Below are 22011 nucleotides of genomic sequence, written 5' to 3'. Positions count from 1 at the left end.
TCTCACCCAGTCACCCGGTCCTGGTGCCGTGTCAACTTTTCAGTATTGGCAGTCCAACACTTCCTCCGTATCAATTTTGAACCCTTCTAGGTTCTCGTCTATCACCAGTATCTAATAAAAATATCAAGTTAATTATGTGATCAACCTGCCACTTACCTCACCCTTCATTCCACCCCAATCCCATGCAATCTCCTGGGAGAGGCAAAAAAAAACTTGGGAAAAATTCTTAAGGAATACCCCTCTGTCCCTTGCAGCAATCAAGAGAGTTGCTGGAGACTGCTGTGACTCACAATTTTTACTATTCGTAGGAACAAACAACCTACTTTTTATAACTTATGTTATCCTGTTCCCTTCTGAAGGTTGCAGAGAATCTAGTCATAATGTTCTTTGCTAATCTATTCCCGAGATCAGGAACACTCTAAAATCAATACTCCCTGCCATCCTGCCAAGGGCAGCACGGTAGCATGGTGGTTAGCATAAATGCTTCACAGCTCCAGGGTCCCAGGTTCGGTTCCCGGCTGGGTCACTGTCTGCACATCCTCCCCGTGTGTGCGTGGGTTTCCTCCGGGTGCTCCGGTTTCCTCCCACAGTCCAAAGATGTGCGGGTTAGGTGGATTGGCCATGCTAAATTGCCCGTAGTGTCCTAAAAAGTAAGGTTGGGGGGGGGGGGTTGTTGGGTTACGGGTATAGGGTGGATACATGGGTTTGAGTAGGGTGATCATTGCTCGGCACAACATTGAGGGCCGAAGGGCCTGTTCTGTGCTGTTCTATGTTCTATCCAATGCAGATTTGGGCCCACCGATCGGCGGGCGGGCCAGTGCCGTGGGGGCACTCTTTTTCTTCCGCCGCCGCCACGGCCTCCACCATGGCGGAGGCGGAAGAGAATCCCCCAGCGCGCATGCGCCGGTGGTGACGTCAGCGGCAGCTGACACACCGGCGCATGCGCGAACCGGCGAAGGCCTTTCGGCCAGCCCCGGAGCCAAAGGCCGTTGTTGCCAGATTTGGCGCCAGTCGGTGTGGTGCCAACCACTCCGGCGCGGGCCTAGCCGCTCAATGCGAGGGCTTGGCCCCTAAAGGTGCAGAGAATTCCGCACCTTTGGAGAGGCCCGACGCCGGAGTGGTTGGCGCCACTCCGCTACGCCGGGACCCCCCCCCGCCCCACCGGGTAGGGGAGAATTTCGCCCCAGGAATAAGTCCCAACGCCCGCTGGAAAACGGGCAAGAATCACTCCGGACTTTTTCCTCGAAGGTCCGGGGTGTTTCTCCATTTTCCTGGGGCGAGCAGAGCACCAGCGTGCATCCTGCAGCTCTGGCTGCCGGTGGGGCCCTGCTAACCAGATCGCTCAGCCGCGCATGGCAGCTGCAAGCGGGTCCGCGCATGCGCGTGGCGGCACACCGCCGACATGGCCGAGCCACACAGCGGGCTTGCACGGAGGAAGATAGGTTCCTCCCAGATCGCAATGGCCTGCCGATCAGTGGACCCCGATCGCGGGCCTGGCCACCGCTGAGCACACCCCCTCCCCGGAGTCAAATACCCCCCTGCCCCCCACCCCCCCACCAGGACCGCCGCCGCGGCCGCAGGTCCCAGCTCCTGCCGGGTGGTAGCACATGTAAACCACGCCGGTGGGAGCTTGGGCAGTTGGCCGCAGAGAATCGCCGCGGGGTCCTGTTCCAACGGCCCCCGACTGGCGCAGCGCCGACCGCGCACGTGGGACTACCGGGTCCGCGGAAGTGTCTGATTTCCGGCATGAATGGCTATTCTCCGTCCCCGCGTCAGCTGCAATTGCAGCACGGAGGGTCGGAGAATCCCGCCCCAGATTTCCAGCATCTGCAGTATTTAGCTTCAGTTCTAGTGCTTAATTTACTCCCACTTCTCTTCCAGGAATATCCATCTTCTCCTTGATGAGATTTCTGTTTGTCTCTTTTACTTTGTGCACCTTTGTTGCTTTCTGCTTAATCAGGTATCCAGCAAAACTCACCTTCACACCTACGGCTCTAAGCAACTATCTCTAGTTCTGCTGATATTAGTCCACATGGATTCCAAATGAAATTTCATCTGTCATGTTTTGGATCCATCTATGATTACAGATATCTACAGGATATTGAGTGTTCTTTGCAGCACTGCTCTCATCACATTCTGACATCTATGCTCAATGCCATATGCAACCACATGGCACTCTCTCGACCTCACTCTTCAGCAGCACCAACTTACGATCTCAAAGTTGTCCTGCTCCAATTTTATTGCCTCTTTCATCCCATCCAGCACTTTAACAAAAAAATTATCTTCCTTTCAAGTTTCAAAAGCTTCAACATCTCTTGGATACTAATGCCCCTCCAGATCTAACTTCCCTTCAGTTCCTCTGAGCCTTTACTATCCACCAATCTCACCCATTGCCATGTTTTCACTATTATCTCTAAACTTCTCCTTTTTGATTCCAAATGATCAGTCCTCAGCATAAGCCTCAGCTTCATCCCAGTTCCCCCCATCTGAATTAAATTTGGAATCTGGCATGGCGCTGAGCTTTTTCTATGTTTTGCCTCTGTGCTTACTTCCTTGGCTTGCAGTCTTTCCACAGACTGCATCCTTTATTCCAACTTCAAAGTTTGCATTCCATCTGGACCCTTCCCTCTGGTCTCTTACCCTCTCGTTTCATTGAGAACTGTCAGCCCGACATTGGCCGTCTCAGTTCTGCTGCTCCATTGCTCACCTCACTTTAACCACCTCCTTCTGAATTTGCAGCACTGTTTCTCAGGTCCAACCCATATATTGTCATTGCTGATAAATGTGCAGCTGTTTTTGTTTGGTGAATCGACCTCCACGCTGTAGGGGCTAAACACCAACTCTCCAATGTAGCCTAACTCTCCAACGTACGCCTTTCCCATGAACACACCATTAAACTTCAAGCCATTCCCATGAATACACCACCAAACATCCAAGCCTTTCCCATGAACATACCACTAAACATCAAGCATTTGTTTCCCATACTGCCATTGATCTCATCTTCTCTGGAGATCTGTTGGTCAAGGCCTCCAACCTCATACCCCTCCAATCCACTTTTTCCAGTCCCAATGACTGTATCAGTGTAATTTCCTGTTCTCATCCTGAACAGGAAAATGTAATTAACTTTACCTTCCCTTGCCTTTACATAGTCCATCGAAGTCTCCCCTTCTGCTATCTCCATTGGTGAGAATAGGCTACTGATCAATATTCACTGTGTACCCACTGACTCCCACAGCTACCTTCACTATACTGCCCCTACCTGATTTGCTTGTTTTGAGGATTCTATTCCATCCTTCCATTTCTCCTTGGCAATTGTTCTGACAATGCCACCTTACATAGCAATGCTTGTTACATCTTCCTCTTACAGCAGCAGGGGGCAGCAGGGTAGCATGGTGGTTAGCATCAATGCTTCACAGCTCCAGGGTCCCAGGTTCGATTCCCGGCTGGGTCACTGTCTGTGTGGAGTCTGCACGTCCTCCCCCTGTGTGCGTGGGTTTCCTCCGGGTGCTCCGGTTTCCTCCCACAGTCCAAAGATGTGCGGGTTAGGTGGATTGGCCATGCTAAATTGCCCGTAGTGTCCTAATAAAAGTAAGGTTAAGGGGGGGGTTGTTGGGTTACGGGTATAGGGTGGATACGTGGGTTTCAGTAGGGTGATCATGGCTCGGCACAACATTGAGGGCCGAAGGGCCTGTTCTGTGCTGTACTGTTCTATGTTCTACAACCAAAGATTCCTCTTCAATATAGTTGACAGGGTCCTTGACCATGTTCGTATTGTTTCATACATTCCTGTTCTCACCCTCTACTTTCTCCTAGAACTGAAATAGGGTTCCTCTTGTTTTCATCTTCCACCCCATCAGCCTCCACATTTCCAATGGATCATCCTCCGCCACTTCGACCATCTTCAGGATGATACCACCACCAAACATCTTCCCTTCCCCTTTCAGTATTTTGAGGGGACCATTCCACCTGCAGCACTCTGGTCCACTCCTCGATTACCCACAACATCCCATCACATCATGCAACTAAGTGATGCAACAAATACCCTTTTACCTTCGTCCTTCCCATTGTCCAGGAACCCAAAAACTCCTTCTGGGGTGAAACAACAGAGAGACCAACAATAGGGCAGCATGGTAACTTGGTGGTTAGCACAGTTGTTTCACAGCTCCAAGGTCCCAGGTTCGATTCCTGGCTTGGGTCACTGTCTGTGTGGAGTCAGCACGTTCTCCCCATGTGTGCATGGGTTTCCTCCAGGTGCTCCGGTTTCCTCTCACAGTCCAAAGATGTGCGGATTAGGTGGATTGGCCATGCTAAATTGCCCTTAGTGTACAAAAAGGTTAATTGGGGTTACTGGGTCAAGGGTATGGGATGGAGAAGGTGTGTGCTTGAGTGGGGTGCTCTTTCCAAGGACCGGTGCAGACTCGATGGGCCGAATGGCCTCCTTCTCACTGTAAATTCTATGAAACAATTCACTCGTACTTCTTTCAATAGTAGTATTTACTGATCACGATGCAATCCTCTCTATATTGTGGAGACCAAACACAGATTGGGTAACTGCTTTGCGAACACCTCTGTTCAGGTGACAAATGTGATATTGAAACTTTCAGGTAGCTACCATTTTAATTCTTATCCGACTCCTAAACTGACCCCTCTGTCCCCAGCCTTCTGTACTGTTCCAATAATGCACAACATAAGCTTAAGGAAAAGCATCTCATCTTTTGATTCTGCACTTTGCCGCTGTCAGACTTGCACTGAATTGAGCAATTTCAGATAACACAGTGGTCAGCACTGTTGCATCACAGCATCAGGGTCCCAGGTTCGATTCCCGGCTTGGGACACTGTCTGTGGGAAGTCTGCACGTTCTCCCTGTGTCTGCGTGGGTTTCCTCTGGGGGCTCCGGTTTCCTCCCATAAGTCCCGAAAGACATGCTATAGGTCATTCAGACATTCTGAATTCTCCCTCAGTGTACCCGAACAGGTGCCGTAGTGTGGCGACTAGGAGATTTTCACAGTAACTTCATTGCAGTGTTAATGGAAGCATACATGTGACAATAATAATGATTATTATTAGATCAGAACTGATACCCTATTTTTCAGTCAGCAGCTGTTGCCAATGATGCATCTCTTTTGACATTTAACCTTTTGCTTTTCCCTTTTATTCTTTCCTTACCGTACATCTACACTTTTTTAAAAAATGTATTTTATTACAAACATGATATCAAAGTAGGTGACAACACAAACACCCCGGGAAACATATTTCCCAGCAATCAACTATGCAGCCTGTACAAATTCCGCCCCCCCCCCCCCCCCCCCCCCCCCCCCCCCCCCCTTTCACCCCTCTTGCAACAAACAGCTCCTCAAATAATAGAACATAGAACATTACAGTGCAGTACAGGCCCTTCGGCCCACGATGTTGCGCCGTCCTGTGAAACCCCTCTAAAGTCCCTCTACACTATTCCCTTATCGTCCATATGCCTATCCAATGACCATTTGAATGCGTTTAGTGTTGGCGAGTCCACTACTGTTGCAGGCAGGGCATTCCTCTCCCTTACTACGCTCTGAGTAAAGAACCTACCTCTGACATCTGTCCTATATCTATCTCCCCTCAATTTAAAGCTATGTCACAAACATCCCCCACCTTTTCTCAAACCCCTTTGCAGAGCCCCTAGATAGAGAAATACAGCACAGAACAGGCCCTTCGGCCCATGATGTTGTGCCGAACATTTGTCCGAGGTTAATCATAGAATTTTGGACACTAAGGGCAATTTATCATGGCCAATCCACCCAACCTGCACATCTTTGGACTGTGGGAGGAAACCGGAGTACCCGGAGGAAACCCACGCACACACGGGGAGGATGTGCAGACTCCACACAGACAGTGACCCAAGTCGAAATCGAACTTGGAACCCTGGAGCTGTGAAGCAATTGTGCTATCCACAATGCTACCGTGCTGCCCTTAAGAAGAAATTAATCTACACTCCATTATTCTACCCTAATCCATGTACCTATCCAATAGCCGCTTGAAGGTCCCTAACGTTTCCAACTCAACTACTTCCACAGGCAGTGAATTCCATGCCCCCACTACTCTCTGGGTAAAGAACGTACCTCTGACATCCCCCCTATATCTTCCACCATTTACCTTAAATTTATGTCCCATTGTAATGGTTTGTTCCACACGGGGAAAAAGTCTCTGACTGTCTACTCTATTTATTCCCCTGATCATCTTATGAACCTCTATCAAGTCGCCCCTCATCCTTCTCCGTTCTAATGAGAAAAGGCCTAGCACCCTCAACCTTTCCTTGTACGACCTATTCTCCATTTCAGGCAACATCCTGGTCAATCTCCTTTGCACCTTTTCCAAAGCTTCCGCATCCTTCCTAAAATGAATCAACCAGAACTGCACACAGTACTCCAAATGTGGCCTGACCAAGGTTTTGTACAGCTGCATCATCACCTCACGGTCTTAAATTCAATCCCTCTGCTAATGAACGCTAGCACACCATAGGCCTTCTTCACAGCTCTATCCACTTGAGTGGCAACTTTCAAAGATCTATGAACATAGACCCCAAGATCTCTCTGCTCCTCTACATTGCCAAGAACCCTACCGTTAACCCTGTATTCTGCATTCATATTTGTCCTTCCAAAATGGACAACCTCACACTTGTCAGGGTTAAACTCCATCTCCCTTAACTCATATTTTATCTTCTCCAACCGCAGGAAGTCATACAGATCACCCAACCAAGCTGCTACCCCCGGTGGCGATGCTGACCGCCACTCCAGTAAAATTTGCAACTGTGCAATCAGAGAGGCGAAGGCCACGACATCAGCCTTCTTCCTCTCCATGAGCTCCGGCTTCTCTGAAACCCCAAATATCGCCACCAAAGGGTCCGGCTCCACCTCCTCCTCCATTATTCTGGCTAAGACCGCGAACACTCCTGCCCAGAATCTTCCCAATTTTTTGCAACCCCAAAACATGTGCGTGTGATTCACTGGTCCCCGCCCACAACCCTCACACTCATCTGCTACCTCCTCAAAGAACCCACGCATTCTCGCCCTAGTCATATGCACCCTGTACACCTTAAACTGTATCAGGCTCATCCTTGAACAGGAGGAGGTCCTGTTTACCCTACGCAGTGCCTCACTCCATACTCCCCAATTGATCTCACCCCACTCTCCTTCTAATTTCCCCTTTACCTTCACCACCTGCTCACCTCCCTGCTCCCCCAGCCACTTGTATATATCCCCAATCTTCCCTCCCCTTCCACCTCCGAAAGCAGCAGTCGCTCCAGCAATTCCCCTGCTGCCTCTGCCACAGGGTCCTCCTGACCCTCGACAGCTTCCCCCCCCCCCCCCCCCCCCCCCCCAACCACCCCCACACACATACAAAATCCGAAATGATTGGTGTCCAATTTCCAAAAAAAGGCCTTTGGTATAAAGATGGAGAGAGTCTGAAAAATAAACAAGAGCCTCAGCAGAATATTCATTTTCACCACTTGGACCCTCCCCACCAACATCAACTGTGGTGTATCCCACCTCTTAAGATCCTCCCTGGCGTCCTCCACCAGCTTCGATAAGTTCCACTTATGGAGCCTCGTCCATTCCCTTGCTACCTGAACCCCCAAATACCTAAATCTATCCCTCGCTACTGTAAATGGCATCCCCCCCCCCAAATCTGCCTGCCGTCCCAGCTCATTCACTGGGAAAACCTCGCTTTTCCCTACATTCAGTTTATACCCCGAGAACTCTCCAAACCTCCCCAGCAGACCCATAATCCTCCCCATACTCTCCAGCGGATCTGAAACATAGATACAAGTCATCAGCATGTAGCAACACCTGCTGCTCCCTCTGTCACCTGATATAATCCCCTGCCACTCCGCCGACCCCCCGACAGCCATCGCCAACGGCTCTATGGCCAGCACAAACAATAAAGTCGACAGTGGGCACCGCTGCCTCGTACCCCTGTGCAAGTCAAAGCTCCGCAAACTCATATTATTCGTCCTCACACTCGCCTCTGGTGCCACATACAGCAACCACACACATGCCACAAATCACGGCACAAACCTTTCCAAAATCTTGAAAAAGTACCGCCACTTAACTTGATCAAATGCCTTTTCCGTGTCCATGGACCCCATACATCAGTTCTGACAAAAAGTTAGTAACATTAACTTTAATTTTCTCTGCACCCAGATATTCTCTCGTCTGTATTCCCTCATCTCGGTATTTCCAATCTTTTCTATTTTTTAAAAATGCAGTTAGGTTCTATATTGACTCGACATGACGTCTTGGCAAGGTAATAAACATAATGGGAGATTTTGCTTTGCCAGAAAAGGGATAGGTTATACTTTCAATGACTGTATACAACAGGAATGCATCAAAAATGATCTCTGTTGACCTCCCCCCAGTCCAGTACCGCCAATAAATATGGAATTTACAAATAGGATGAGTAATTCATCATTCAACCATTTTTATTAACTCAATTAAAAAAACGAAATTGTGCTGATCAGGGAGTTTATCAATCGCTGCGACTTTACAAACCAGGAGGATTTGTCGCGGGATATCCAGTCAGAGTAAACCACTCAGTCCCATTTGTAAGCACATGTATAACTTTGCTCTAACGCTGCACTCGCACAGAGTGAGGCAGCCAGAGAGACAGGCCCGGAGCGGCAACTTACCCCAACTAGCACTCTGAAATCATCTCTCTCCAGGTACCTCAGCAACACCACGTTCAGTTTCCCCATGGCGGCGATCTGGCTGGAAAAGACTGCGGCTCGAGTTTAACAGCCCGAGAAAGAGGGGGTGAAGTGAAACCTGAACTGCCCCAGGTTTCCGGCCCAGCCACGCACGCAAGCGCACCAACCACCTCTACCGCAGGTCCTCAAATATAAAATATAAATTAAACATCGAGTCGGGAATAACAAGCGCGTTTTTAAAAATAGACATCAGCAACGAATTATTTTATAATTGATTATATTTTAACGATGGTTTGGGAGCGGGTCCGGTGAACAGTTGTGTGTGTTTTGTGCTGTCAGGACCTGGCGGACAGTTTGAAGCCGGCTCGCGGGGAGACGGTTTGTTGTCTCTCTCTCGGTTCTGGATAACACCGTAATCGCTCCTGTCCTCCTGCAGGAACCAGAGCCAAGACCTGCCGCCAAAGGTGCGTTTGTCTGTCTGCTAGTGTCTATTATTTTGTTTGAAGTAAAATATTCAGCAGGTCAAGCGACCTCTGTGCAGAGAGGGAGGGTAGCAGCAGGTCAGCGGCAGGACACAGACAGATCATCCACCTACTTACACATCAAACATCTTTTTCACCGACGAGGCGACACTGGGCTGTCCCGGTGTCATTCAACAACAGTAAACACAAGTATCCACTCTTCTTTTCGAGAAATATAACTAATAGACAACTTACACATTTAATGATACGACCACCCGTGTCGGCTCCCCAGATGCTGCCTGACATTTGTCCAACAGCTTCTGCTTTATGAAATGTACAGACAAGGGGATGTGATGTCCTCGTGTATCAACTCTGGATTAACCTTCTGTGGTAGGTTGAGTCTTATTTTTAAAAATGAATCGAAGTCTACACAGGGTTGAAGCACCGCAAGGGACAGTTCACTCAGGGTGTTTAGAGTTTCTGTGGCAACAGGCACTTTACGTGCATGCTGTTGCAGCTATGGTAGAGGCTGCAGCACTATTTCCAGGAATCTCGCCTACACTTACACATTCGCATGTGTGGAAAGATTTGCCCGTTGATGCTGAACCTGTTTGGCCACATCATGAACACAGCTTTCTTGGCTATCACCTTGGAGCGCCTGGTTCAGAGGCAGTGATGCGACTTAACTGCACCACAAGACCTCCACAGCAAAGTAACTAACGTGAAAAATTTTGGTTGTGCTCTGAAACTGTCATACAGACCATTAACCCTCTTTCACCCTTCAGGGATGCTGCCATACCTAATGTGTTTTCCATCATTTTCTGTTTTCTTTTGGATTTCCATCATCCACAGTATTTTGCTTTGATTCCCGTACCAGTCTCCCCGAACAGGCGCCGGAATGTGGCGATTAGGGGCTTTTCACAGTAACTTCATTTGAAGCCTACTTGTGACAATAAGCGATTTTCATTTCATATCAGAGGGCTAGTTTATTTGCACACACTCAAAATGTGTGTGTGGGGTGAGGGAGTTGTTCCTAAGTAGCCCCTGTGAAGAATCAATATATTACCTCTGTCTTAAATTTTCCAAAAACTAGTTATTGCAGAGGAACCTGGTGCAATAACCATCACTAGGGAAACCGTATAGAATAAACTGACGAGATTAGGGGCAGATAAGTCTCCAGGACCTGATGGCCTGCACTCTAGGGTATTAAGGGAAGTGGCAGCAGAGCTAGTGGATGCATTGATTATGATATTTCAGAATTTCCTGGATTCTGGAAGGATCCCGATGGATTGGAAACATGCTAATGTGACATCCCTATTCAAAAAGGGAGAGAGGCAAAAAGTAAGAAACAATAAACTGGTTAGCTTGATCTTTGTGGTGGGGAAGTTGCTGGAATCAAACATTAAGGAGGAGATAACTCAACATTTGGAAAGACAATGGTCAATCCACCATCGTCAGCATATTTTACGAGGGGTAAATCATGCTTGACAAACTTGCTTGAGTTCTTTGAGGACGTAACCAACGAGGAAGATAATGGAGAACCTGTGGATGTGGTATATCTAGACTTCCACGAGGCGTTTCATAAAGTGTCACATAAAAGCCTGATCCAGAAGGTGAGATCACAGGGGATTGGGGGTAGAGTACTAGATTGGATTTAGGATTGGCTGACTGATAGAAAGCAGACGGTCAGGATAAATGGGTCCTTCTCTGGCTGGCGAACCGTAACTAGCGGGGTGCCAACATACGCTAGGTACTCTATGCCTACCTCGCTTATGCATTTAGACATATTCCAACACAAGGAACTAAAAGTTTGGGTAGTCAGGATGGGGTTTGTGAACCAGGACTCTTCAGAGAATATTGTATGGCTGGGAACATGGTACCTCATTCAGAAACAGTCTGTAGAATGTGGGGAATGGTCAACAGTGTTCTTTGTAAACTATGTAGAAGCCTGGAGGTTTTAAAAAAAAATTTAGAGTACCCAATTCATTTTTTCCAATTAAGGGGCAATTTAGCATGGTCAATCCACCTACCCTGCACAGCTTTGGGTTGTTGGGGCGAAACCCACGCAAACACGGGGAGAAGGTGCAAACTCCACCCAGAGCCCAGATTGAACCTGGGACCTCAACGCTGTGAGGCAGCAGCGCTACTCACTGCACCACCGTGCTGCCCTGCCTGGATGTTTATTAGTAGTAGGGATGGGTGTTGGGAGGGTCGCGGAGTGATCATTCATGGTGTTCCAGATTGCGAGAGAAGCGCAAACGGCCGCGACCAGCTTTTAAGTTGAGAATCCTGGCGCCGGCCGGCTTTTAAATGTGAATGATGCAGTCTTCCGACCATAGAGCAAGGCACACGCTCGTCACGTAGACTAACGCACACGCCCTGTGCATTTGGTGCAAAATCATGGAGGAGCAATTCCTCCATTTTCTAGTTGCAAGCAAGCAAGGCAACAGGACTGTGAAGAACTGGAGTTGGATGGTTTTATTATAAGGAAGAGAGGGACAGAAACTCAAGAAGGCCAGCATCTCACAACTGAATCTGCTAAAGAGAACTGCTCAGAAGAGTCCACGGCAGGACAAAGCAGTGCTTGTGTGAGCTGTATACAGAGCACCAGGGCCTCTGGTGAACAGCCTACTAAGAAAACACTGAAATCGGGGACAAAGCAGTATAAAGATGATTTCTTGAGGTATGGTTTTGTTAATTGTGTCAGTGAAAATCTAGATGCAAAGCCCATGTGTGTTATATTCAGGACAGTACTGGCAAATTAAAGTTTAAAACCCTCAAAACCTCAAAGGCATTTGAAGACGCGTTTGTTGACAAGCCTCTTGATTTTTCCAAAGGTTGCAATGGGAACTGGCATGGTAGCTTACTGTGTACACTATAGCAGCAAGATTAATTCTTCATGCAGCATTGGACATGGCTCATACGGTCAGTTGAAAAACAGAAATGCATTGTGATGCCCTCCGAGGGGAGGGAGATGGAGGTTGTGGTCGCTATGGACGTGGAATAGGCCTTCGATCGGGTGGAGTGGAATTATTTGTGGGAGGTGTTGGCATAGTTTGGGTTTGGGCAGGGCTTCATTGACTGGGTTTGGTTGTTTTACCAGGCACAGTTGGCGAGTGTACGAACAAATCGGCTGATGTTGGGCAACTTTAAACTGCGCCGATGGACAAGGCAAGAATGTCCCCTCTTCCCATTGCTGTTTGCTTTGGCCATAGAGCCATTGGCAATGGCGCTAAGAGCATCAAAGGACTGGAAGGGGATAGTCAGGGGTGGAACGCAGGGTCTCGCTATATGCAGACGACCTGCTCCTGTATATTTATGACCTGTTAGGGAGATGGGGGAGATCTTTCGGGGAACAAAATGAATATGGATAAAAGTGAGATGTTTGCGAACTAGGCAAGGGGACAGGAGAGGAGACTGGGGGAGCTGCCGTTCAGAGTGGTGGGAGGGAGTTTCTGCTGTTTGGGAATCCAGGTGGCACGGGAATGGGAGCTGCTCCATGAACTAAATTTGATCCGGCTGGTGGAACAAATTAAGGAGGACTTTTGGAGTTGGGACATGCTCCCACTGTCACTGGCGGGGCGGGTACAGACCGTGAAAATGACGGTCCTCCCGAAATTTTGTTTGTTTTCCAGTACCTCCCTATCTTTATCCGAAGGGCCTTTTTTAAGTGGGTAAATAGGGTGATCTCTGGTTTTGTGTGGGTGGATAAAACCCTGCGAGTAAAGAAAGTGCTGCTGGAGCGTAGTCGAGGGGAGGGTGAGCTGGCGCTGCCGAACTTTCGCAACTATTACTGGGCGGCAAACATAGCCAAGATTAGGAAGTGGCTTGGGGGGGGGGGGCATAAGTTTGGGGGCATTCATAATGTCACCTCTGCCGTTCTCGCTGGCCCGGTACGGCACAAGCCTGGTGGTAGTAGCGGCCCTGAGAGTCTGGGGGCAATGGAGGAAACATATGAGAGTGGAGGGACCATCGGTGTGGGCTCAAATTAGTAATAATCACCGGTTGCGCCCGGGAAGGTTGGATGCGGGTTTTGGGGGTGGCAGAGAACAGGGATCGAGAGGATGGGAGATTTATTTGATAGATGGGAACTTTCCCTGTTTGGAAGATTTTAAGGAGAAGTTTGAATTGCCGGGAGGGAATAGGTTTCGGTAGCTGCAGATACAGGATTTTGTGCAAAGGCAGGTTTCGACCTTTCCGCTCCTACTGCCATGGGGGGGGGGGGGGGGGGGTGTACAGGACAGGGTAGTTTCTAGAATGTCGGTGGGGGAGGGGAAGGTTTTGGATATCTACAAAGAGCTTATGGAGTGGGAGGTTACTCAGATAGATGAGCTCAAGCGCAAATAGGAAGATGAGTTGGGGGGAGATAGAAGCGGGTCTGTGGGCAGACACTCTGAGCAGGGTCAACACTTCCTCATTATGTGCTAGGCTTAGCCTGATACAATGCAAGATGGTTCACCAGGCACACATGATGGTGGCCCGGATGAGCAAGTTCTTTGGGATAGAGGACAGGTGTGTGAGGTGTGTGGGAAGGCCAGCAAACCATGTCCATATGTTTTGGGCATGTCCGAAACTTAGGGGATTCTGGCAGGGTTTTGCATATGTCATGTTTACGGTGTTAAAAACAAGGGTGGTGCCGAGTCCAGAGATGGCGATTTTTGGAGTGTCGGAAGATCCGGGAGTCCAGGGGGCGAGAGAGGCTGACGTCTTGGCCTTTGCCTGCTTGGTAGCCTGGAGACGGATATTGCTAGCATGGAGTGACTCAAAGCCCCTGAAATCAGAGATCTGGGTAGCGACAAGGCTGGGTTTCTCAGACATGAGAAAATTAAGTTCACCTTAAGAGGGTCAACGCTAGGGTTCGTCTGGAGGTGGCAGCCGTTTGTCGACTTCTTTGGGGAAACAAAACTGTCAGGGGGGTGGAAGTTAGGCTATTTCCTGTTTAGGGTAGGTGGAATTAGCGAGGGATGGAGATGTTTTTATGATTCTCCGTATGGGAGACTCTCTGTCCGCGCCATTTTTTCCCGCGGTGCGGGTCCGACGCAATTCCGCCATTTTCTCAACCGGTGACAACGGCGTCATCAAGGGCGGCGCCGTGCCTGCCAGAGAATTGCCCGAGGTACTAAGTACGGCGATTCTCCGGACACCCCGTCGGTGTTCACCCCTGGTAAATAAATTCGTCAGCCAGTTGTGCTGGCTGACGATGTGGAGGAGGGAGCTGAGTGGCCGGCCTCACTGTAGGCAGCAGTAAGTGGCATCCGTGGCCGGTGCTGGGGGTCGGTGGGAGGGTTCTCGGAGAAGGATGCCGCCATGCCCGGTGGGGATGCAGGGGAGGGGGGGGTTTGGTAGGAGAAGGATGCCGCCATGCTCGGGTATGGTGGGGGAGGGGGGAGGAGCAGGGGGTGGAGGAAGGAGTGCGGAAATGAGGAGGGGGTGGGGAAGGAGGAGGAGGGTAGAGGAAAGAGGAGGAGGGTAGAGCAAGGAGGAAGGGAGGTGGAGGAAGGAGGAGGGGGGTGGGGAAAGGAGGAGGGGATGGGGAAAGAAGGAGGGAGGTGGGGAAAGAAGGAGGGAGGTGGGGAAAGGAGGAGAGGTGGAGGAAGGAGTGGGGAAAGGAGGGGGGCATGGGGAAAGGTGGAGGGGGTGGAGGAATGAGGAGGGGGTGGGGGAAATGATGCCGCCATTGCTATGGGGGGGGGGGGTGGGCAAGGTTACCCGTGGGAGCGACATGCCAGCCGGCCTGCCATGGCAGGATTGTGGCAAAGTCATGCTTCCAAGTACAGGTCATGGTGATGGGCTGACGCTAGTGGCGCCGCAATGAGGAGGGACGGAGTGAAGTGGGTGGTGGACGGAAACTGTGGGCAGGCCGAAGGTTGCATGCGTGTCTGCAGCGAACCCAGACAGCCGGGGCACCCATGTATCCCATGGGCCCTGGCTGTCGAGGTGTCAAAACACCATCATTAAACATGCAATTGTCTCTCCTTCCCAATATCCCCATTCTCCCCCTTTATGTAGTTCGTCAGTGACCCCGAAGCCTCATCACTTATGTGCCCAACCACATATCTGCGATGGTGGATGTTGTGGGTGACAGCAGTGCTGCAAACTCTAGGTCCTCCTCTGTCCCCTGGTCTGGGGTCTCCTGTGTCGATCCATGGACTCATACAACTAATCCGTGGCCCATGTTAGGTGCTGTGTCCGTGTGTGTCCATCGACTGTCTGGCCGTCCTCTGTGAGTCACTGTCCAGAGTCCCTGTCCTCTCTCCATCACTGTCCTGGCTCTCAGCCCTCTCCTCGTCCGACTCACGGCCATCAGTGCCCTGACTGTCTGTCCTGTGTTCATCCGTGTCGTGTCTGTCTGTCCTCTGTGTGTCCCGCTCCAGTGCCCCGGCCTCAGAGGAGGGCCCTCCTGCCGTCTTCCTTCCCTCCTCTGCCGTGCGTCTGTGGGGGTGGATGAGCTTGCAGCTGGATGGCAGGGGCTTGTCCGAGACGTCCCTGGACGATCAGCTCCTGGCCCTGGGGAAGACAATGAGGCATATATCGTTAGACACGCGGAGTCAGGTGTGAGGGGGTGGAGGGGGCAGTGTGAGGGGGTGGAGTGTCAGGGGGGGTTAGAGGATGGAGGGGGCAGTGGTAGGGGGTGCAGTGTGGCGGGGGGTGGGGGCAGAGGAGGTGACAGGCTGAGGGGTTGTAGCCGGGCAGGGGAGTCTCACTTGGTCCTGAGCCCCCGCTCTGGCATGGCGCTATCTCCCGGGTGGCTGCTCCCCCAACGAGGTCCAGAGCTCTCTGCTCATGGATGGTGAGGGGGTGCAGCACAGGTGATCCCCCTCCAGTTCTTGTACGCTCATGTTGGTTGTGAGCAGTCTTATCCTGTTGGGGGGGGGGGGGCATCAGAGTTATGCGGTCAGCATCAAAATGCACAGATGTTGGCAACATTATGACTGGGTGGTGGACACTGGGCACCACGCCATGGCAGCTGTCAAGGGGGGGTGTGTTGCCCATGTGGTTCGGGTACGACATAGTGTCCCAAACCCCCCCCCCCTCCGCGTACCCTCGGGGTACTTACCCTGGTAGCCCTCGTGAGGTTGTGGAGCTTCTTTCGGCATTGGTCTCCAGAGCGGGGGGTGTGCCCCACAGCGTTAACTGCGGTGCCCACCTCACGCCAGCCACGCTTCACAGTGCTGGATGGTTGCCGGTGCGCACGTCTTGGTCACAAGATGGCCCTGCATTCTTCTACAGCGTCCAGCAGCTCCTCAAAATCACTGTCCCGGAACCTGGGAGTGGCACGGTGGGGCTCAGCCATCTCGATCTTTCGGGTCCTGTGCGCGGATCGCACACTTTAAATGACGTGGCACGGCGTCAGCCGGGCGTCGCGTGATGACACTGCTGCTCTGGTGCCACGCCCACCCAGTTTCCCGCGGCCCCTCTGCTGGCCCCTTTGCAGGGCCTGAATCAATCGTGCCCACCGCCGTTTTGCGCCATCGTTAAACATGATGGCGTGCACGATGGCGTGGACACTCTGCCTCCATATCGGAGATTCCTACCCAGGATTTCCAGTAAACTGTTGAAAGTCCTAACCCTTGGACAGTCCCAATTGCTTCAACCCTTTATGCCCCCTGAGCACATTTATGGCTGGATCCTGGGAGACATGGGGGTATCCATTTAAGGTTTGGCTTTTGACCCCAGCACCCAGTCAAAGGAAATGTTTAATCGCTACCATATGAGTGAAAGAGGCACCATCGTACCATGGCCTACTGAGGTATTGATGTTTTGATAGATCTGAGGGAACCCTGCACCATTAAGGGCATCCCCTATTATTGTCTACCGCATATTGCACATCCTGGTGCTCCATAGGGCAATAGCGCTGGATCTAGAAGAGACAGAGAAAGTTGCATCCTCAGGAGTGGTTGCGTCAACATGTGCCAGACAATGAAGATGATTTTGGGAGGGATCCAGGCCACATGACACTGACGTATGTGGCCCATAGATTTGTGACTCTCTGATAGCAGATATTTCACTTGAGGACAAGTAGAGGTTGATACTAAGCCAAGATGTTCTTCCCCAGAGACATGGGTCCTGACCTGTCATTAGAAACCCTTTGTATCTGTGTGTGCCCGGGACCACTGTGTCCAAAGACCATCATCAAAACAGACGGTCCTGAGCTCCTCATCCTTATGGACCAACCTCTGATTGCATTTGGATTTTGGATTTTGTTTATTATCACATGTACCAAGGTACAGTGAAAAGTATTTTTCTGCGAGCATCTCAACAGATCATTAAGTGCATGAAAAGGAAATAAAAGAAAATACGTAATAGGGCAACACAAGGTACAAAATGTAACTACATAGCCCCGGCATCGGGTGAAGCATACAGGGGTGTAGTGTCAATGAGGTCAGTCCATAAGAGGGTCGTTTAGGAGTCTGGTAATAGCGGAGAAGAAGCTGTTTTTGAGTCTGTTCGTGCGATTTCTCAGACTTTTGTTCCTCCTGCCCGATGGAAGAAGTTGGAAGAGTGAGTAAGCCGGGTGGGAGGGATCTTTGATTATGCTGCACTCTTTCCTCAGGCAACGGGAGGTGTAGATGGAATCAATGGATGGGATTTAACCTCTGGCTCCAGTCAACTATTGCATTGAAGTTAAATAAAAATTCATTATAGATATCATCGCAGCAACGTTTTCTTTCATTAAACATTCCACAAATTTGGATGTTACAAAATAATATCACCTAGTGAACCCTGCGTGCTAGTGCATGCATCTGTTCAGGGACCGCCTCGGTTATTAGAACACGATCAAAGTTTGTGTCTCCATCGATGCCACAGAGGACATATCTTCAGCTGTGGAAACATCCTGGAGGACCCAACCATTGCCTGATGCCTTCCCATGCCCTACCCTTTGAAACCTCCCTTTAATTTATGTGGCTTGGCGACAACCCCTGGTGATGGGAAGATGCCTAGCTGCACATCTTTCCCATGCATTGCCTCCATTGATCTCCTGGATGAGCCCATACCATGGATGTCTGCTCTCAACCCTTTCAACCACTTGACTCTATGCTCCATGTGTCTCTCCATGACGGTTTCCACTCTCTCAATGGAGAATGCCATGAATTCAGTTGCCAGAGAGATGGAGTCACTCATGTCATAGATGGAATCCTCCATCGCCTGTGCATGGAACTTCACTGCCTCTGGAACGTCAAACAGATCCTCACACATTTGATGCATCAGCTCAAGCCCTGCAGTTTGGATGACAGCCAAGGCTTGCCATGTGCACGGAGCTGAGCATCACTGGACCTCTCCTCACTTCTCTGAGCGTTCCTGATCATAACTTTCACTGCCTGTGCTGCTTTCTCCTACACGTTTGTGAAGTGCTCATCAGATTATGCCATCCATTCTGCATGTGCAGGGAATGGAGTTGGAGAAGTTGGAAATACCTTGAGTGGGGGGTGGGGGGGGGGGGGGGGGGGGGGAGGCAGGTTCTGGAGTCTGAGGGGATGTCCCGTGTGAGGTTTGGTGTGGATGTTTATAATAGTTGTGCTGAAGTTAGAAATACTTTTATTTCTGTTCACGCTTCCAGAATGACAATTAGTGTAACAGTTGCAGAACCATTCGAAGTTAGCAATTTAAAATGCTTTATTAGATAGTTCCAAGCACAATTGCCCAAGTGACGTTGACACTTCAAAACAATTGCCACGTGGTCATACCTGGGAACTTCTGAGAGGAATTCCACAGCGCATCTTTTGGGTATCGTCCAAATTGTGGGGGAGCCAGGAAGTTGTGCCTGAATTGCTCAGATAATGTTGCATCCTGTGAGCTTTCAAGTGTGGCTGCATCCCTGGTCTGTTCCTCATCTGTGTCTGTATCCTTGGTTTGTCTCCTCTTGGTAAGAAACTTACAATGGTGGTGAGGGCCCCCACCGGTGCCTCATGCCAGAAATGGTTTGGGAAATGTTGGAAGCAACTAATTCTTTCTCACTCTCCGTAACCCCTTAGCAACAAAGCTGCCTTGCAGCTATGGAATCTGCATGGCTTTCCCCTCCATCGACACCACGGCGATAATGGGTCCTTTGCCATCCCTGGCATTTTGAGTGCGGTTCTCTTGAAAGCATGAACATCGGCACCAAGAGACAGTATTGATATTTCCTAGGTGCAGGTCATTTTGAGGTACCTGCAACTGGGAAGGCATGGTGAAGCAGTCAGTCAGCAATCTCAATGCAGCATTCACCCATGCCTGAGCATGTTTCAGGAGCATGATAACTTGATTCCTCTGTGTTCACACAAAATGTTCACATTGGTGCCTTGGTCTTACCTCTTGGTCTCAGATTTCATGGGTACCTTGACTAAATACTGAACTTTGACAACTGGTAATCTTTCCAGATTATAGCAAGTTATTAAATCATTTCCTACATTGGGTCCAAGTACTGGCAACAAGACCTCGGCAGTTCATAACATTTGCCATTTCTAGGTATGCTTTCTTGGTGTCACTTGCTGGCCTCCTCTTTCAGTCTTCTGGAAAGAGGACCTGCCTCCTTTCACGCTTTAAAAAGTGCCTCAAGAGAACACTGAAGCACTCTTTAGACTGTCTTCTCAGTTGTCTAATAACTGCACAGGTCTGTTTAAAACAAATTCCAGCTATGTATGAGCTGCTGGCACAAGGACTCTCCTGCCATCATTAATTCGACAGCTCACTCGCTGGCAGCCTTTTAATTGGATGCTTATGTTAAAATGCAGGGGGAGCAGGAGGTCTTCTGGTGAAGTGGTAAAATGCATATCTCTCCGCCAGAAATTCTGCGTACAAGTCCCACACCAGGACTTGTTGGTAACTGAAAGAATTCATGATGTGGTTATTCATGATGTGGTTCAGTAGGCTAATATAATCATCCTGGGTATCCTTTCACCACTATTCCACAAAGGGAAAAGAAATGTGTGAAGATGCACTTCATAAAAGTAGCTCCGCCAAGCTCCATGCATAGATCTGTGTTTAAAATGTAAGGGAAAAGACCCGCTGCTCGCCAGTGTGTCCTGGCATCATGTATTTCCAACTAACATTATTCTTCCACACCAACAGAAAAATCCTACCTTTCATTTCTCTTTCAATGTCTACTTAGTTGTTGAATTAAGTATTTTAACTGAGAATTCCTGGTTTTGATTCTGCATTGATCATTTAAAAAAATGTTTCTTAAAATGTTTTCATAAGAAACAAAATAATGCAAAACAACTAACCCCAGTTACAATATCAAAAAACAAGCCAAACAAGCAAAAGTACAAATTAAAGTAACCTCACAGAACTAAACTAAACCCCTTAACAACTGATGGTGACTAGCTTTTTGAAAAATAAATAAATGGCTGCCATCTTAGGTAGAATCCTTCTTATCCAGAATGAACCAACTCACCTTCCCATTTCACCCTTACCTCATTCAATGGCGCCGACTCTGCTGATAGGATCTGGCGGTATCTGCACAAAATAGACCCCCCCCATCAGGCCCGGCCAAAGACAAAATCCTCTTCAACAAGAGAGTGTGGTGCCAAGGAGAAAGATGTAAAAGTTTTGCGTGGAAAAGTTGCAAATCTGAAAAGACTGGAACCAGGGAGTTGAAATTTCTCTGACAGCTTCTTAAAGCTAGCAAACCTTCCCTCCACGAACAGGTCCCCAAATCTCTCCCAACCCTTCCTGTCCCATGACCTAAATGTCGAGTCCAAACTCGCTGGTAAGAAAAGGTGATTGTTAATAATAATCTTTATTATCACAAGTGAGAATTCTGAATTCTTCCTCCATGTATCTGAACAGGCGCCGGAATGTGGCGACTAGGGGCTTTTCACAGTAACTTCATTACAGTGTTAATGTAAGCCTACTTGTGACAATAAAAAGATTATTATTAAGTAGGCTTACATTAACACTGCAATGAAGTTACTGTGAAAAACCCCCAGTCCCCACATTCCGGCGCCTGCTCGGGTACACAGAGGGAGAATTTCAGAATGTCAAATTACCTAACAGCACATCTTTGTGGGAGGGATTTGTGGGAGGAAACGAGAGCACCCAGACGAAACCCACACAGATACAGGGAGAACGTGCAGACTCCGCACAGACAGTGACCCAAGCCGGGAATCGAAGAAGGCTGTCCAGAACCCAGCAAGTCTGGGGCACACCCAGAACATGTGGGCATGGTTGGCTGGGATACCTGGCGCCATTCGTATGTATATTTCACCTCCAGGAAGAACCTGCTCATTTAGGTTCTGGTTAGGTGATCTCTGTGCATCACTTTGAACTGCATGATGCTTAGCCTAGCGCAGGAGGAGGTGGAGTTGGCCTGGCCTTCCTCTCTTTCCTGTCTCTATGTGCCTTATAGGCTATTATTTCTCACCTTCACAGGCTTCAGTGCCTCCCAAAACGTAGAAGGTGAGACTTCCCCGTTCTGGTTATTCGTAACGTACTCACCTATAGCCTGTGATGTTTTCTGACAGAAGGCTTTATCGGCCAAGAGGTCTGAGTTCAACCTCCACGGGGGGTGTTGGGCATGGCCCGTCTCCAACCTGACATACAGGTAATCCATGTAGAGCTTGGTCGAAGATAACTACCATGGAGTATTCCACCCTTACTATTCCTGGAAGCACCAATTTTCCCACTGCAAAGAAGTCAATCCATGAGTATGCTTTGTGCACTGGCGAAAAGAACGAGAATTCCTTCTCACCGGGGTGTAGTAACTGCCATGGATCCACCGCCCCCATCTGCTCCCTAGCCATGCCTGTCCTTTTCGCCGATCTGGGGTTTGATCGGTCCGTCAGTGGGTCCTGTACACTGAAGTCAGCCCCCCCCCCATGATCAGTTGATGTGTGACAATGTCGGGGATTTCCGCCATGGTCTTTTTTATGAAGTCTGTGTCAT

The 22011-nt window shown here is 49.5% G+C and overlaps 2 protein-coding genes across 6 annotated transcripts in view; one reads left to right on the top strand and one right to left on the bottom strand.

Moving 5' to 3' along the window:
• riok2 (RIO kinase 2 (yeast)) overlaps positions 1–9468 on the bottom strand; it is a 39353-nt gene extending 29885 nt beyond the window's left edge. The window contains exon 1 of one of the 2 annotated variants that reach the window (XM_038805216.1): positions 9403–9468. In XM_038805216.1, the coding sequence (XP_038661144.1) occupies positions 9403–9453 (51 nt within the window). In that variant the 5' untranslated portion in view covers positions 9454–9468. Of the gene's footprint in view, positions 1–8668; positions 8869–9402 lie in introns of those variants that run through there. The other variant, XM_038805215.1, reaches the window with a different exon arrangement.
• Positions 9029–22011, top strand: part of LOC119970492 — a 309781-nt gene continuing 296798 nt past the window's right edge. For 2 of the 4 annotated variants that reach the window (XM_038805211.1, XM_038805209.1), the window contains exon 1: positions 9031–9150. The gene's annotated coding sequence lies outside the window, so the exon portion shown is untranslated. Of the gene's footprint in view, positions 9151–22011 lie in introns of all 4 variants that reach the window. The other 2 variants (XM_038805212.1, XM_038805210.1) reach the window with 2 other exon arrangements.

Source organism: Scyliorhinus canicula, chromosome 8 (assembly GCF_902713615.1).
Source record: "Scyliorhinus canicula chromosome 8, sScyCan1.1, whole genome shotgun sequence".
In the NCBI taxonomy this organism is placed as follows: Eukaryota; Metazoa; Chordata; class Chondrichthyes; order Carcharhiniformes; family Scyliorhinidae; genus Scyliorhinus; species Scyliorhinus canicula.
The sequence above is the reverse complement of the archived record's forward strand: the minus strand, read 5'-3'. Positions and strand labels throughout refer to the sequence as shown.